Consider the following 16892-nt stretch of genomic DNA (forward strand, 5'->3'; position numbering starts at 1 on the left):
GTTTGGATCTTTCACTGCTTCCACTCCTCTGAAGGTGGAGTGGAGTGGGGTTGCACAAAAATTTTACCAAATTTGTTCCTTAGGACCTTCGTTCAAGGTGTCTTAGCAAATAAATTCCTTGCAGCCCACAGATCCTGACTTCTTCCCACACCTGTGGATTCATACTGCCAAGATTCTCCAGTGCTGAAACTCCCTCCTGCTCATCCTGTGGTTTAGCCCCAAGCCTGAAGAACTGTGCACAACTCAGATTTGCTCCTTCTGCCCTCACCTCACCTCCTGGTACTTAGAAGTCAGTTAGTTATTTGAAAGAACGTTTTTCCTTTCTGATGTGTCACGAATAAAGATTTTACAGCGGGAACAGAGGCATTGCAGGAGTAGCAGAGACCAAGTCAATGTGCAGATGAGAAGGGAAGAGAAAGATGAGCCAAGAGGATCCTGGCTGGAATCTTCCACCACGAGAAACTTGGAAATTGGGTGAGAAGAGAGAGGAAACTGCTGAAGCAGTTTGTTCAGAAAGGACAAGAGGACGGTGTTAACAACTGTATGAGAAAACAGCCTGGCAGGGAAACTCAGAGCTGGAGGAGAAGTTGCTCAAAACAAGAGAGTTTAGTACCAGAGCCAGGAAACCGTGAGCGTTTTATAGAGGCTCTGCAGAAGTGAAAAGCAGGAGCCTGTGTTAACAATAATAATAAAAAAAAAATCTACAGAACCTGTAGAATTTGGGAGAGGAGGCAGAGACTTCCAGGATTGTTGTACAGATGTCAGGGATGGTGCCAGCTGTCTAATTTAGTCTTGAGACGTGAAGTCGCTTTCTCAGCGTGAGTGGTGTTGAATTTCTTTTCACGCTCTTCATTGCCTATCCAAGCAGGAAGTGTCATCTCACCAGAGCTGGCAGAGGTCACTGTTTTAATAACTGTTGTTAATTGATGCTTCTGAAAAGCCTTCTATCAACTTGAATTTGCTACCTGCAGAGACTTGCCTAGCAGGTAGCTGAATCAAATTAAAACTTAAATTCCATGATGAATAAATCACACTAGAACTGTGGTTACCCTGTATGTGTTAAAATATACTATTTCTCCAATCAGGCTGCCTGAAAACTATTAAATCTCTTTGTAAGTCTATAATATTTTAAATTCTGCTGCTGCTGAAGTCTTTTAAGTTGTATGTTGAGTCTTGATTCTGCCAAAAATAGCTGTTCCATAGGTCTTGAAATGAGTGCAGGCAAACGCTGTCCCCCGGTGCCTCCATCAACCAACCCAACATTGCAGCAGGGCCAGCTCATGCTTCTGAAATATCACACATGTGAAAAGAAATTATGAACTGGGTTGAAAATATTAACTGAAAGCCAAAAAAAAAAAAAAAATTAAAATCTGTGAGCAAGTAAATACTGTGCTAGTAAGTGAGAGGATGTGTGGAGAGTTTCCCCTGTTGCTCTCCAAAATATCATGAATCCAGATTTGACAGAATTGTAGAGTTTATTTTTGTCTTATGTGTGATGTTTTCTGCTAAGTGTATAGGAAATATTAACTTCTTTCATGTTACAAATGTGTATTTTTACTCCCTTTCTCTTTATCTCCATCTTCCCAAGATCACTTAGCAAAATTTTCTGTCTTCCAAAAGAAAATTATTAATAATACCTATATTTCTAATTTTTGAATTGTTGTATTGGGTGGAAAAAATGAACAGCATGCAAGTGAAACACTGTGTGGGAAAAATGCTATTTAAGTCTTGTCTAAGCTGTTAAACATCACACTAACACTGGATTGCTGGATCTAATCCAGTAAAAATAAAAAAAAAAATTAAAAAGAGAGGTCACATTAGAGAGCGAAGCCATCTGTCCAGTGTGGAATTGAAAGGCATTTCTAATGAATTACTTTCCTATATTGCTGTCTTTTGGGGGGCCTTTATGTGAATCAAAGAGATGGTACAAGACCATTTATCTACAAAAATGGTTCCTGAATTATTTCTACATTGTCAACCTGATGTTTTAGCATTAAACTTCTCAGTGAGTGCTTTGCATAGATAATTAGGCCTTTCTAAACAGTGTTTTCTAACTGGCTTCAAAGGTGTCTTCTGCATGTCCCAGGCATTGTTTCTCTAATAGGGACTAAAGGATTTTTGTGTACACTTCCTGCCAAAATGGCAGAGAGTTTTTTAAACTAATATCTCTATTACTTTATTCTAGTTTTGGTTTCTCTGCATGTTCATAACAACACTTCATTTGAAGTGTAATATTTTGAATTCATTTTAGTCATTGCTGATGTTCATGAAGTAGATTTGTTTTGACTTTTGTAGTATTAATCTGGCACGTTTGTGGAAAAAATAACTCTTCTGCATTAAGATAAAAATACTGATTTATAGTGTTGACAGCCTTTGAGAGCATCTGATGGACTGGCTGGCTCTGCACATTCAGATGCAAACCCCTGAATGATAATATTAGCATTTTATAAGTAAAGATTTTGTATCTAAAATTGAATTTTAATACCTCCTGAAAAAGCATGAACCTGTGTCATGAAGGAAAGAAGAACTAAAAATGGGAGGGAAAAGTTGGTACAAACCTGCTGTTGAAGATGTTTAAAAATTTCCTCCCAGACCAATAAAATTACACTGGGGAAGTTGTTTAGTACTTGATGAGATTGAATGAGGTGAAGATCTGTTGGTTGAGTCTGTTGTTCTTTTCTGAGTAGGATGTTCTGGGATCTGGATTAGGAGGCACATATGGATCTGGATTAGGGTGCAGGTGTTGATGAAGTTACTTAAAGCCTTTTTAAATAGAATGAGACTCAGGATGTTGCAATGAGAAGTTGTTAAATGTTTTTGAGACCTAGGATAGTTCATAATATGAAATTCTGTCTATAAAGAGTTAAAATTCTGTGCTAAAAAAAGGAGATTATTTGGTACAGTCTTTTGCAGCCTGGCTTCAGACCTTTTTGAACCACCTTTGCATCCCAGAGAAGCAATAGGGAATTTGTCTAGACACTCTCTTCAGCCCTTTGTAGGTGGAACAATGCCTGTTCTAGGACATGAAATTTCAGCTTATATTTAATTCTGAGAATTCCATTAATTTCTGAAGATGAAAATAAGCCAAATGTCTGAACAAACCTATTGCCATTTGCTTTTCCCCGCTTTGTGTTATTTCATCTGGGTTTGTAAATGCTCGTTCCAACCATCATCTTTTGTATGTAGGAGAAAACTGGGATGTGCAAAGGACGTCAGAAGTTAGAAGTGCTTGTTGGCAAAGTAAGATTAGACTTTTCTCCATCCTCAAGTGCTTTGCTTCTCTGAGACTAGGCAAGAGGTTCTGTAACATAAATAGGAACTATCGTATTTTTGAGCTAAAACTGGACAGAGATGTGTAAATTTTGTAAGTGCTTATTTTGGCAGTAAATGTATGTATTTCAGTTCTACAAAATAAGTTCCAGACAGCAGCTTTTTCTCTGACCCTCTTTCCAAACAGCCTCAGGAGTGCACTTTATCTCTTCTTTAACGTGTTCCTCAGCTTTCTCTGAAGTCATCACCAGTTACACTTTTACATTACTTCACTGCACCTGATTTCTCATTGTCCATCCTTTCACATGATATTTTACCAGATGTCCTCTCAGAAGGGCAAATCTATGGAATTTTGCCTTAGATAAGGTTGTTTGTTATTTCGTATTTGATACAATACACAATCCAGTCAGGCTGATTGAGTAATTATATATGTATTTTTGGAAGAATCTTTGTTCTGCTGAGTGCTCAGGAAAGCCTTGATGACTACTTGAAAAAAGGCATAGAGGCAAAAAACATCAATGCTCTTTTCTCCTGTTGGTCTGGGATCTTTGCTGACATCCCATTGATTGAGAAGAGAAGGAAAAGGCTCCCTGTGTGATGGTCCTGACAGAGCTGCCAGAGTAAAATAGCACATTCCTGGAGCACATGGTTTTCATTTTCCTTCTTCTGTCAACTGATCTGTGAAAAGTGGGACAAAATTAACAGGCATCTAAGCCCAAAAAGTCATAGTAACTCACCTTTAAGTGCTTTCAGCAGGTGGTTAATGCAAATTAGGAGATTTTTGGTTTTCTGTATGGGTGATTTCATTTAAAGGGAAGATTCCACAACCCTGTGAATTCCCTGTTCTGCCTTACACTGCTCATGTAGTACAAGGTGACAGTTGGGTTTGAGTCAGATTTTAAGCCTCATGGTCAAGACAATTTTACATTTAAAAATAATCTTATCTAAGAAAGACTTTGAAGAATTGATTGCCTCCAGCCAGCCTGCATCCCATTTTCAAAGGATGAGTGTACATGTCCACTGGGATTTTCAGAAGGACGTAAGCAGATTAAGTGCCCACGTCCAACTGTTGTTCACATGATTTAAAATTGCTTGAATTTTCCTTCCTTAATGCATTGACTATGCCAATGTCTTGTTTTCTACAACTTCTTATTTTGTTTGTTTTAATTTCTTATTTGCTACAGCTTGGCAAATTGGAAAACTTAAGCTATGCAAAAATCTGCATCATGACATGTTCAGAACCACAGAGTCTCTCCTTGCCCATACCACAGCCAGTCATCCTGGTCCCCCACGTGCAAGAGATTAATTTATTTGCAGAGCCTGCAGTAACAGCATTTATGAAGCAATATAAACTCTCCTGCTGTATGAAATCAGTCTGGGATTCAGCAGTGTTTGAAATGAGCTGGGTTTGTGCTGTCCATGTGTAGTTGGTTTCTCCTGGAGCAGTGTGTGATGTGCCTCCTCTTTCCCTGAGTGCTGAGGAAGTTCTTGGCTTCTGGGTGTTTTTGGCTTTTCTTATCAGCAGCAAGTGTTAATGAGTCATTGCAGTGAATGGGGGAACTTTGTTCTGCACAATGACAAGTGTGGATTAAGGTTTTTGTGCAAAATTGTCATAACTCATTTCATTCTTTGGTTACTTTTAAAAGCTGACTTTACCAGCTGAGGAGGTGTAGTTTTCCTGATTTGATTTTATTTTTTCTGATTGTTTTAATCCTTTGCAAAGTAGCAATTGGAGCATAGCACCTCATTGATGTTCAGGAGGTTTTAGCACTAACATTAGAAATTAATTACTTTGAAGAGCAGGAATTCAACATTTTTTTGCCTTTGTTTAAGCAGATTAAAGGGAAATAATTAGCTTTTTTTTTCTCTTTTTTTTTTTTTTTTTGAGTTTTACTCTTAATCTAACTCAGGCAACCAATTTTTCCAAAGTCTTTTTTTTTCAGAGCACATATGTGGTTTAGCATGAAAACAGTTTTATTTACTAATTCATTCATGAATCTAGTTGAGTTGCAGAGTTTGTAAATGGGGACAGATCAGTGCACAGATGATACAGACTGACCTGGGAATTCTGCTAAAGCAAATATTTGGATTTTAATGTGTCCAGAGGAGTGGCTGAAGTGGCATGTCCATGGCTTGGGGTGATGTGTCCTGAGAAACAAGGTCTCTGTAAGGCTCTTTTCAGTGTTAATAGAGGTCAGTTTTTAATTTGGTCCCAGGGAACAGGACAGTTTGTGCCAGCTCACCTTGGCCTGCAGAAACAGGGATTACACCCAGCAGAGAGGATGTTGTTTTACCTTCGTGTTTGATTGCTCCAGAGAAACATCTGGAATTTACCAGGCAATTTCAAAGTCACCAGTGCATGAAATAAATTGGAAAGATTCAGGGGGAAAAAAACACCCTAAGAATCATCCGAAGACTTTGATAAAACCTTTATCTGTTAAGTTTATCAAAGAGAGAGTAAGGACATGACAGCCTGTGAATTCCTACACTGGAAGAGTAATTGTTATCATGTGCCCTTCAACCTACAGGAGAAAGTATAGAAATACAATGGCAGGAGTTTGAGGCTGACAGATTTGGACTAAAATTTAAGAGAGTGCATATTTTTAAGGGCAGAGTAATTGATTTTCAAAACAACTTGCAGAGAATTTTGGTTTGTTTCCTCTTATCAATAACTTTTCGAATTATTGCTTGCATGCGGTTTTGAAAAATACGCAGGTATCAGAAATTGATTCAGGGAAGTCCCATGAACAGGGTTTTAAAAGGGTAAATTTTAAAATGATAATTCCTAAAAAGGATAAATGCTTTTTAAAACCATAGTTTTTAATAATCTGAGTGTGTGAGAGAGAGCCCCTGTGTTAATGCTGCTGTTTGGTTCGGTTGGTAGATACGTGGATGATGTGATCAGTCGGATTGATAGGATGTTCCCTGAAATGTCCATCCAGCTCTCCCGGCCAAATGGAACCTCTGCAATGCTTCTGGTAAGCTGAAACATTGAATCTCTTGAGTTGAATTACTGTCCCAAAAATGCTGGTTATTAAAGATGTTTTTTCCCCAGAAACATATCATTCTTCATTTGCCACAGCAATGCAGCATCTTTCTTGCTCTTAGGCAAATAAGTGATACAAATAATTTCCCCTTTAAGCAGAAGATCTATTGCTTTATTGTTAAATGTGATTGTAGAAATATGAGCACAAAACTCAAATATTCACTGTGGTTTTTGGCAGACTTGGCAATGAGTGAATTTTAATCATGATAATTAAGAAGGAAGAGAATGTTGTGAAGAAGAAAAGAAGAAGGAAACCAATATGATTTAAATTTGTTCACATTGCTCTTGGGTCAGTGAATTTCTGTTATATGATGAAGTTAAGAATTTGCCTTTGAAGTAATTGAGCAGTAAAGGCTGGATTTGAGATAAACAAGTCCAATACATTCGACTTATTTCTGCCTGACCAAGCAAGATTTCATTGCAGAGGAAGCTATTGTTCACATCCATTTTTACAGGCAGCTGTTGTGCTTACAGCAAAAGGAGTCTTCAGAGCTCTAAGACTTTAAGTGGAAGAGGAGTCCATGGTGTGGCAGCTGGATGCTGATTTCCTTCTAGGGAAAGGCAGAAGTCACATATTTTGCCAAATTTTAAATAAAACTAGAAAATACACCATACATAGATGAAGAACTGAGGCCAGTTCAGTCTTTTCCATCTCATATTTCTCATGGAAATTTCCTTATAGCAACTATTGCTGTGATTATTTTTAATGTTTAAGTATTTTAATTGTATTTAGTTTTAATTACTCAACTGTCTAACATCTCATTATTAACTTTCTTTGAATAGCCACAAATTCACAAGAGATTAACTGAGTCAGAGGTTAAAATAAACAGCTGGCATTAAAACATTTAATCTGCAATTGTTGGATTCACCAAGTGGAAAAATATATTCCAGAAAAGAATGGAATTCATCAGTGCAGTCTTAAGAAGTTATAAGTCTTAGAAGTTTTTGCATTTCCTCTTAAGCTGACTTTGTGTTTTATCTATTTTGCTGTAAAAAAAATGTCTGGTTTTGCTTCCCTACTTTGAAACACTTTCCATTCTCTTGGAGCCCTTCTTTGCATACTGAAGTGCCTTCCACTTTGGGTGGCTTTTTGAGGTGGTCAGGAAGTAGATGATGTTTTTCAAGACCAGGCACCATTAGGAAATAAGGTAAATTATCTTGGATGTGACTGCCAAGGAACAAGGTTGGGTGGTAACTAAAGGAAGTGCCTTTCACCAGCAGCAGTAACAGAGTGAATTCCATGTGGCAGTCGCTCTCTAAATCAAGGACATTTTTGTTTCTACAAGATCCCAGCCCCATGTTGAACCAGTGGTGTGCATATTTTCCTTGGATCAGAGATCAAAAAGATTGTTTTTAAAGTATTTTTGTGCGTGATTGTGTGATGGGTTTATCATTTTTGCTTTTAGCCAGGTTTTCCCTCTTCCCCATCTGTCTCAGTTGATGTTGCCAATATGGCACTTTCCATCTGGCCCTGACTGCTGCAAAAGCTTTTGCTGTTTTCAGCCACAGATCCTTCAGTGGAAAAGGTGCTGAGGGATGGGCAGTGTGAAGAGCACCTCCCCCAGAAGGAGGGAGGTTTCTTCAGCACTTGTGATTTCTCACTCTGAACTTAGCCCAAGTTACATCTGGAGCTGCTCCCCTGCAGCAGTGGGGTTTACCTCAGTGCCAAAGGCTCATTTTATCTAAATATTTCACAGCCAAACTGTTTGCCCAGAGTTAATTAACTAACTGTATAATCTCAACCATGCTCATCCTTGGACTGTTCATAGCACACCTGGTGTCTTGGGAAGGTCCTTGATGCAAAGGTCTAGTTTTTATAGCATCTTTAAACACAGTCATTCCATCCCCATGCATTCATCTTCAAAAGCACTGGTAAGCACTACACATATCTTAAAAATGTGTAAACTGGAGGGAGATGGGGAAGAAGGAGAAAGGGGGTCTGGGAGACTCTTTGAAACTCAAGAAATGTTGAGGCCTTTGCCAAATAAATTACCTTTAGGAAGAAGACCCAAGAGAGAAAGTTTCAGCCCCAGACTCTACGACTTCATGTGCACATGGAAATCTGTTTATGTCCTTAGCTGTAGAGGTGGGACTTGAACCACTAAGATTCATCTGGTGGTTCAAGAAGATGTCTTTCTCTTCAAGAAGAACAAGGAGCTGCCGGAGAGGGCCCTGCGGAGGATTTGCAGCCAGAGGATTTGCGGCTGGAGCGTCTCTCCGATGAGGAGACACTGCGGAGCTGGGCCGGGTTAGTCTGGAGAAGGGAAGGCTGAGAGGGGATCTCTGCAATCCATGTCAGTATCTCCAAGAGGTGTCAAGTCAGTGCCAAACTCTCTTGAGTGGTGCCCAGTGACAGGAGAAGGAGTTACAGCCATAAACTAAAAGACACCACAAAAAGTTTCACTTCAGCGTGAGGAAGAACCCTGAGATGAGCTCCCTTGGTTAGGGCGTGGTGCCAGTGATGCCAGGTTTGTGGGTTTGATCTCTTTGTGGGCCATTCACGTAAGAGTTGGACCCAGTGATCCTTGTGGGTCCCTTCCAACTCAGAATATTCTGTGATAAACTTCTTTCCATGGAGGGTGGCAGAGCTCTGGAAGAGGAACCCAGGGAGGGCGTGGAGTCTCCTTCTCTGGAGACATTCCAAATCCACCTGGGTGTGTGTTCCTGTGTCACCTGCTCCAGCTGACCCTGCCTTGGGCAGAGGATTGGATTTCCAGAAGTCCCTTCCAACCCCAACAGTTCTGGAATTCTGTAATAATTAGGAGCTGTGTGAGCCTGTTGGTCAAACTCTGCTGGCGAGTAACCCTCGTGCTCAGCTGGGCTCTCCCTGACCAGAAGCTGCAAACTCCTGTGAGAAAAATGAACTGCTGCCTCCAGACAATGAGGAGGTTTTTTATGCTTTAGATTTATACACAGCAATTGTACCTCATTAGTCTGGATTTATGCTACACAGGCCAAACACATAAATAATTGAAACCTTTCAGAGCTGTGTGAGATCCTCAGCCGATTTTAAAAGCAGTTTATTGTGGCATTTCAAGGTGCTGTTTAATCCCAGTCTTCACCAGTGATTTTTCAATTAATCTTTTAATAGCACTATGTATAAAATAGACTAAACGTAGAATTATATCAGCTCTAATAACTGTGTAATGCAAAATTAATTTCCAGCAGCAGCACAGGGAACTGTGGACTCCTTAAGGTTTTTGTGAGATTTTGTTGGTCAAATGCCAGGAATTGTAAATAGATAAACCTTATCTTGTGTATTAAGAAAACATTAACTAATTTTAATGAATGAAAATACCTACATTTTTTTTCCTTGAATGATTAATCATATTCCTAGATACTTTATTTTTTCTACTGTAATAATCAAATTATTTTGTGATTGTTTCACATACCTTGTTTCTGTTATCAAAATTCAGAATATTTTTTGTGTGAAACAAATCCTGTGTACAGTTAACTCATTAATAACAGAAAGATTGTAGAAGGCAGTAAACTTCAGCCCTGCTTTTCCATCTGAGAAATCTGAGTTCCTTACCATGCTTACCCAGCCAGTCCTACTCAGGGAAGAAGCTTATTTTCTTATGTATGTGTGAGAACTACTTTGTCTTTAAATTCTTTTTATCCTCAATATTTGTAAAGAACTACTACAGAAATTACAAGCACTGGGTAAATATTTTTGCAGATAACGGAACTGTTTTCTGTAATTTGTGTTTCTAAAGCATAATGATATGTATAAGTAACTTTCAAACTGGATTGTTTCTTCCAAACTCAGGTCAGAAATCATGATTTTTTCCTTTCCAGGTTATCTTACAAATTTTTGCTTTTAAATTAAATTTTATAAATTTATACTGCTGCCTAGATTTTTAATAGATCTGTCATATAAAAAATATGAAGCAAGTTTTTATAGAGTTTTATTCATTCTCCTTAAAACCAGACACATTTGCATTTGAACTTTCAGATCTTGTTCCCAGCATTTGCAGCAGTCTGATTGTGTGGCAGTGGGTTGTATTAATTGCAAATAGGCCAGACATCTGTTCCCTCAAATGGAATAATTCCTTGTGTCTCATTGTTGTTTATTAGTGTTTTACATAAAACCATTATTATTTTTATTGGGAAAATGGATGCTGAAATTTATTATTTGCCCATTAAGAAAGGCACCAGACTGATTTCTGTGCATGAGACCTTGATGTTGGAGAACTGGGAGGAGTGAGGGGAGGAATTTGCAAAGTGATTTGAAATCGGTATCGATGTGGTATTGATTGGAAACAATTCAGTGCTGTTATTTCCAAAACAATTTCATATTTCCAGAGTGCTTTGCAGTGTAAACCTTCCTTCTTCTGTTGGGTGGTTTATCAGGAAAGCAGGCACAGGATGAAAGCAGGCAGGTTCATGGGAGGGTGGTCACGTTTGGTGGCTTGGGCAGCTGATTTTTAAGCCTGTAGGATGAATATTCATTTAGGGATTTACTGCCTTGGAAACAGTAGCTTGATGTTGGTGTTTAAGGGAACTCTTGGGATGGTGTTTAAGGAATCACTCCTGAGCTCACAGTGGGACTCGTTACTGCAGTGGCTCCACAGTTTGTGCCTTAAGATGGAGAACCAGCATTTAAAAAGCATTAAAACCAGCATTTAAAGGACATTAAGTCAGGGTTTGAGGTGACGTGGGCAGGGGAAGGATGTCTTGAATTAACAAAGTACCTGAGCAGGGGTTGGCATGTAAATAGGAAAGTGTTCTCTGCTTGTCTAATGAAGAATGAGGAAGATGTGGAAGAGTCCTTTCCCTTGGGAAAAGGGAACAAGAATAGAAAAAAGTAAAGACTTGTGAGAAATGTCCTCAGCTTTGCTCCCTTCACAGGATTACTGTGCCCAAAGCTCTCAGGTGTGTATTGATATTCCCATAGATTTACACTGTGGAAGGTCAGACATCATTTTCATCCTTGTAAAATTCCTGGCGTGCTTTAATTTAGAAAGGAAAAAAGAGACAAAATCCATTTCACATTTTGTAACAATGCTGGACTGGTGTGAGTGTTCCCTAAGTGTGACTGGCCACTGGCAAAGTCTGTCCTTGAACCTTTGAACAATATTCCTGTGCCAGTTTTTTTGCCTTATTAAGAAAATAGGGAATGTTAGTGAGGGAGAAGAGCCAGCTCATCCTTCATATGGTGGAAGCATTTAAAGTCCTTCATTTATGTTGACTTTTTATCAGGCACTATTGCAATTAGGTTAGACTAATGAAAGGTAAATTCCAGCCCTTGCATAAAAAAAGAAATCCTTGTAAAAAACCTAATTAGTATGTTTGTTTATTTAGACTCTAATGGCTTAATTGCATCTTATCTTGCTATTTACAAATAGGCATCATTAAAGAATAATGAGCATGTGAGGGAAAACGCAGCCATACCAACAGCAGATGAGACATAAAAAATGAGAGGAAAAAAAATCTACTTGAAAGTCTGTGTGTTGGCTTTTTTTTTTTTTTTTTTAAGTTTATTTTTAATGCAAAACCTTTTTTTCCCAGCATATTTAAATACAATTTCCATGCATTGTACTGATTAGTAAGAAGGATCTGCGAGTGGGAGGCTGAGCTTATGGCTGGTTCCATGGCAAGGAGCAGGTGTCTGGCCTTTTGCTGGAAATCTGTAGCTTGGTTACATCTCTGGTTGGATGTTGCCTTATTTCTGAGGTGAATAAAAACCACACACACATTTGTGCTCCTTTTTATAGAAGCGGGGAGGTGCCCATGTTAACTGAAAATAATGTTTTCTTTCTTTTAGCTCTGCATTGCAGAGCATCTGCAGCTCAAATCAGCAGCAAATTCCCTGGAATGCTGAGGGGAAATCTGCAGCTTTGGGAATTTTTCATTTCAAAAAGTATGGGAGCTTGGTGTTGTCAGCATACATTTTCCTGATATCAAACTTAAATAAATTTTAAGAAAGAACATTTGTTAATGTGTTGTTTAAATGGTTCATAAAAGGGCTTTTCACTTGATATTAGTTTCAATGAGGAGGCAAATTAAAGGGGGGATTTCAAACTGTTTCCTCCAGGCAGAGTTCTGGCATGGTAAATTAATTTTGATCCTTTTCATTTTGTAAACTCATGTGGACCCTGATTTTGACTTACTTGGAAAGATACTTTCTTCTTTTATAGTAGTTTTAATTGGTGTTAAATGGGTACTTTTTTTAGCAGTCTTACAAGAAATTATCTAAATCATTCTCCCTGATTATTCTGTTTCCCCCTCTCCCTTTCTTGGCATACTGTGTCTGTCAGATGCTCCTTGAGATTTATCTTGGTGATAGACAAAATATTTTTAAAACTGGGATATTTCAAGAAGATTTTTATTTTATATGTCTTTGTCAGAAAAGCTGCATAATATTGCAGATTTCAATCAGCTGCCTGTCCTACCTTCTTCTCGGGCTTGCCATTTTAGGAAGCAAGGGATTTATGAATAACTTAACTGTCTGAATTTAGTATACTTTAGTTAAAAGGAAGTTAGAAGTATGTTGTTATTACACAGCCCAAAACAGAAGCTACAGAAGTATTTAACTTGCAACTGTTCCATTTTCAGCTCACAGAACTGTGGGGCATATTTTTTCATTCATATTAATTGAATTTTAAAGTGACCTTGTACATGTATTGATTTGAATTAAAATTTTCTACATCAAGGACGAGTTGGCATATATCCTTCAGGCAAAATATTAAAAAGCCAAGTGCTGTCTTAACAGGATATCGACAGGAGAAGTTGAAATTTAATAGGAAAACTTGGCTTAGAAGGGAAATTGTTGCCATTTTGTCACAATTGAAAGGTATCTTTTCTGAACAACGAAGGAAATTTTTCTTAGTTGGTACCTGTGGAAATGCAGGGACATTTCAGTGCCCATTAAATAGGGACCATCTGGGTGAGTCTGGACCTCCAGGAGAGATCTGCACTTTTGGAGCTTGGAGTAGAACTGTCAAATTACTGGTTTACCAAAGCCATCAGTGTTTTATTACCTTCTTTCAGGTGATCTGTAGGGACACAGCTGTATGACTTCAAGTGTAAATTATGTTCCATACATAGATCTGTCCTGAACACGGCCTCCAAGTAGCCAAGTTGAGCAGGGATTGGAATAAAATGGTCTGCTGAAAAACATGATCTCTAAAATACAGCAGAGTTGAACAAAAAACATCAAGCCCTGGAAATAGTTATGAATCTTGATTACTGGAGGAAAAAATAAAGGCTATTGCATTTGCTGTGTGCAGTATGGAATGTGTTTCACCCTGAAAATAGCTGTGGAGCAGAGTTCTGGCTTCCACGTCTCACAGCATCCTCCAGTCTGGTGACAGGCTGTTGTTCATTCTTTGTACTACTACCCTCATTCTTTCAGTGCTCTTAAAACCATGAACTGTAATTTCTCTGAGCAACTCTTTTACAAAATCCCTGCTTCTGTCAGACTTAACTAATGATACAGTCCTACAGAAATCATCTCAATGTCTGGATCTCTCTTCCAGCCAGAGTAAAATCTGCAGGAATCCCTTGTCAAAACAAGAGTGGTACAAAAGAGGGAAGTTTTTTGTTTCAGTTCTAGAGCACTGTAAGAGCTAATTCAGACAACCCAGCACCAACCCAGCCAAAGTTTGGCTTTCCAGGGTGCCTGGGTGCCCCCTGTAAAGGGGGAGTGCAGCTGTAGGACCTTTCTCAGGGAGCTCACTGAGGTACCCAGCTAGAGCTGGGTTTCCACAGCTCCTGACACATGTGGGAGACAGGAATTTTGAATTTCTCTGGTCAGGTAAGTGGATGATCAAGGTCCTGTCCTGGACATTGTGCAGGAAGTGACATTTCAGTGCTGGGATGGATTCTGGAGGTGGGGAGTGAACCACTGGAAGGGTATGAAGTCAGATCACCTGGAAGAGGGCAGGGAGCTAATTTGTGCAGGTAAATCATGTGGGGAGGAGGTTTGAGGCCAGCAGTGAGTTCATTCCAGCGAGCTCGACTGCCCCACACAGGATTTTTCACCATATTATGTTCCACTGTTCACTCTGAGGATTTTCAGGAACATCCCACACAGGCTTCAGATCAGCCTCAGATTTATTTCTACCTGGCAGCAATGGGAGGTGCTGTGAATGCACAATGGAAAGAGAAAGAGGAAAGAAAGGAGCATCAACTAAAGTGTGTGAAGGCAATGGGGATAGGAAATATTATACAGAAAGCTGGGTCTGGGTGTTTGTAGGGCAGCCTTATCCTTCTTCCATTAAGATTTCTTTTTCTTTAAAATGTCTTCTTTTCCTCCTTTTAGTTTTATTATGTATGGTTGATGCCTAGTGTGAAGTTATAAATAAGAGTCCATTCTCTCAGCAGACCAATATCCCACTGAAGTGCCAGTTTTAATAAAGCAGAAAAATAAATTGAAAACTGTTAACTCTTAATGTGCTGGCAACTTCTCTCAAAGTTTATTCATTTCCTTCTCTTAACAATTACGACAAAACTGTGATTCCAGTGGATGATCAGCATTGTAGCTTGGGCACCTCTGGGTAATGACTTTGCATTTCTAACTTAATTAATACAGTGCCAGGTGCTGAAATAACTCTGCCAATTTTCTGTATATGAGGACCAACTAGATCTTGTTTAAGAGTACCCTGGCAAGATATTCACTTTTTTTTTCTTCAGAAATTACCCAATCTTCTGACCCACTTTTTTATGTTCTTGCAGCATTATGCCTGGCAGCCTGTCTGCTTGATGGCTGTCATTGTCTTCCCTTCTTGTTCCCCTGTCTTTTCTCTTGCTGTGAACTTGTCCTGCCCTGTTGTTCTGACTTTTCCCTGCTGGAGTTCTCCCTGTCCCGTGCCAAAGGCTTGGCATCAGTTCTGTCTGTCTGTGGCTCTGTCCTGCTCTGTACTGATTAAATCAGCTCAGGTTGGGGCTGCTGGTGTTGGAACAAGGTGATGGGCAGCAGTCATTAACAGAAGTTACAAAGGAATAACATCCAACAGATCAATAAAGGTGCATATTGACTGATTTCTTTAGGTGTGGATTTGTCTGCTGAGGTCAGCAGTAAAAACACATTTGTTTTAGTGGGTATTAATCTATACAGGATGAAATGTTGGAACACTGGCAGAAAATGAGCTGCTGCCGGTTGGGAAATAGTGAAATGAACTAATTGTTTCTTTTTTATCTCAGTTTTATGCTTTTGTGGGTGAGGAAAAACTCTAATAATCTCTGCATAACAAAATACAAAGATGAGATTCTTGTTAGACACACATCTTAACTGTATTGAAGTACAACTTCATCTTTGAAATGTAAATTGATTTTTAGATTAAAATGCCTTCATTATTGCATTTTTGTCAATAATATAATTTAGGCTTGTTTCTGTTGTTATACTCTGACTGACCTTCTATATTTTCCATTATACTAGTTTTATTCTTTGCACTTTAACACTTTCACAGAAGGAAATTAAACCTTTGAAAATGTAACATTTTTACTTTAAGCTGTAGTTTCCTTTGAAATAATTTTACATTTTTATTGGACAGAAAATGTTTTCCATTAAACTCATGGTATGCTTTTACAAGCCAGCATTAGGAGAGTCCGATTCTTCTTTCAGATTGTTTTTCTCTAAGTGGCCTTATATTGGAGAATATCAAATTCATCGAAAATAATCACATTTGCCCATTGTTTTTGACAAGTTATTGAGTTGTGGTGTTAATAAAATGGAGAGAATTGCTTGGCAGTGTCACGTCTGCACAAGGGAATTCTGTGAACTCATACATTTTCAGTTGCAAATGAATGTTTGCTTGTTCTGCACTTTATAGTATCTCTCCTCCTCATAACACACCCTGCTTTTAGATCTTTTATTTTGGTCTCTCTATAAAATATTGAAAACTGAAATTGCATCAACTTAAGCTGTTAACTCGATGGTCTTATGAATTCAGACACCATCAGCTCGCCCTCAGCTCGCTCGTGTCCTTGTGCTGCTCTTGCCAGGTTACCTTGGGGAAGGTGTTGAAGGTGATCGTGGTGATGCGCAGCCTCTTCATTGACCGCACCATCGTCAAGGGCTACAACGAGAACGTCTACACCGAGGATGGCAAGGTGGGTCATGGCCTCTCCAGCAGCACTGCAGTTCATTTCCATCTGCTTGCATGGCAGAAAACTGGGATCCCACTGCAGGCACACCGGAAACGTAAAACTGGCAAAAGACTAAGGATGTCTGCAGAATGTTCCAGTTTAAATTTGTCTTGCTTCGCTTGGGTTTTGCATTCACAAATCTCTGAGTTCTTTCTAAGCTCTGAAGCCTTTGCTTGAATTTCTGATTTATCACCTTAGACCCCGGTTGCTGTGTTTGTAGTGTCTGCTGAGAAAACGTTTTTGCAATGTACCAGCACATCAACAGCCCAAGGTTCAGCTTTTGCTCTTCTGAGAGCCATTGAGAAATCTTGGGCTGGTTTTTTTTGGCTTGATAAACACAACAGAGAGGATCATTGGTAGGTGCTCCTCAAGAATTTGCTTGCCAGCAGCAGCACATCTTGAACAGCAGCTACTACAGCGTTACCTGTTTCCACAAGTGATTGATTTTGTGAACAGCTCACCTTGCTTGAACCCTGAGATTTCC

General features: G+C 39.1%; 1 protein-coding gene across 3 annotated transcripts in view; it reads left to right on the plus strand.

Annotated features, from left to right (window-relative positions):
- Window positions 1-16892, plus strand: part of MED27 (mediator complex subunit 27) — an 83547-nt gene that overhangs the window by 50837 nt on the left and 15818 nt on the right. For 2 of the 3 annotated variants that reach the window (XM_053996799.1, XM_053996797.1), the window contains exons 4-5: window positions 6155-6248; window positions 16265-16372. In XM_053996799.1, the coding sequence (XP_053852774.1) occupies window positions 6155-6248; window positions 16265-16372 (202 nt within the window). The remainder of the gene's footprint in view (window positions 1-6154; window positions 6249-16264; window positions 16373-16892) is intronic. The other variant, XM_053996798.1, reaches the window with a different exon arrangement.

This window comes from Vidua macroura, chromosome 21 (genome assembly GCF_024509145.1).
Source record: "Vidua macroura isolate BioBank_ID:100142 chromosome 21, ASM2450914v1, whole genome shotgun sequence".
NCBI classification, from domain to species: domain Eukaryota; kingdom Metazoa; phylum Chordata; class Aves; order Passeriformes; family Viduidae; genus Vidua; species Vidua macroura.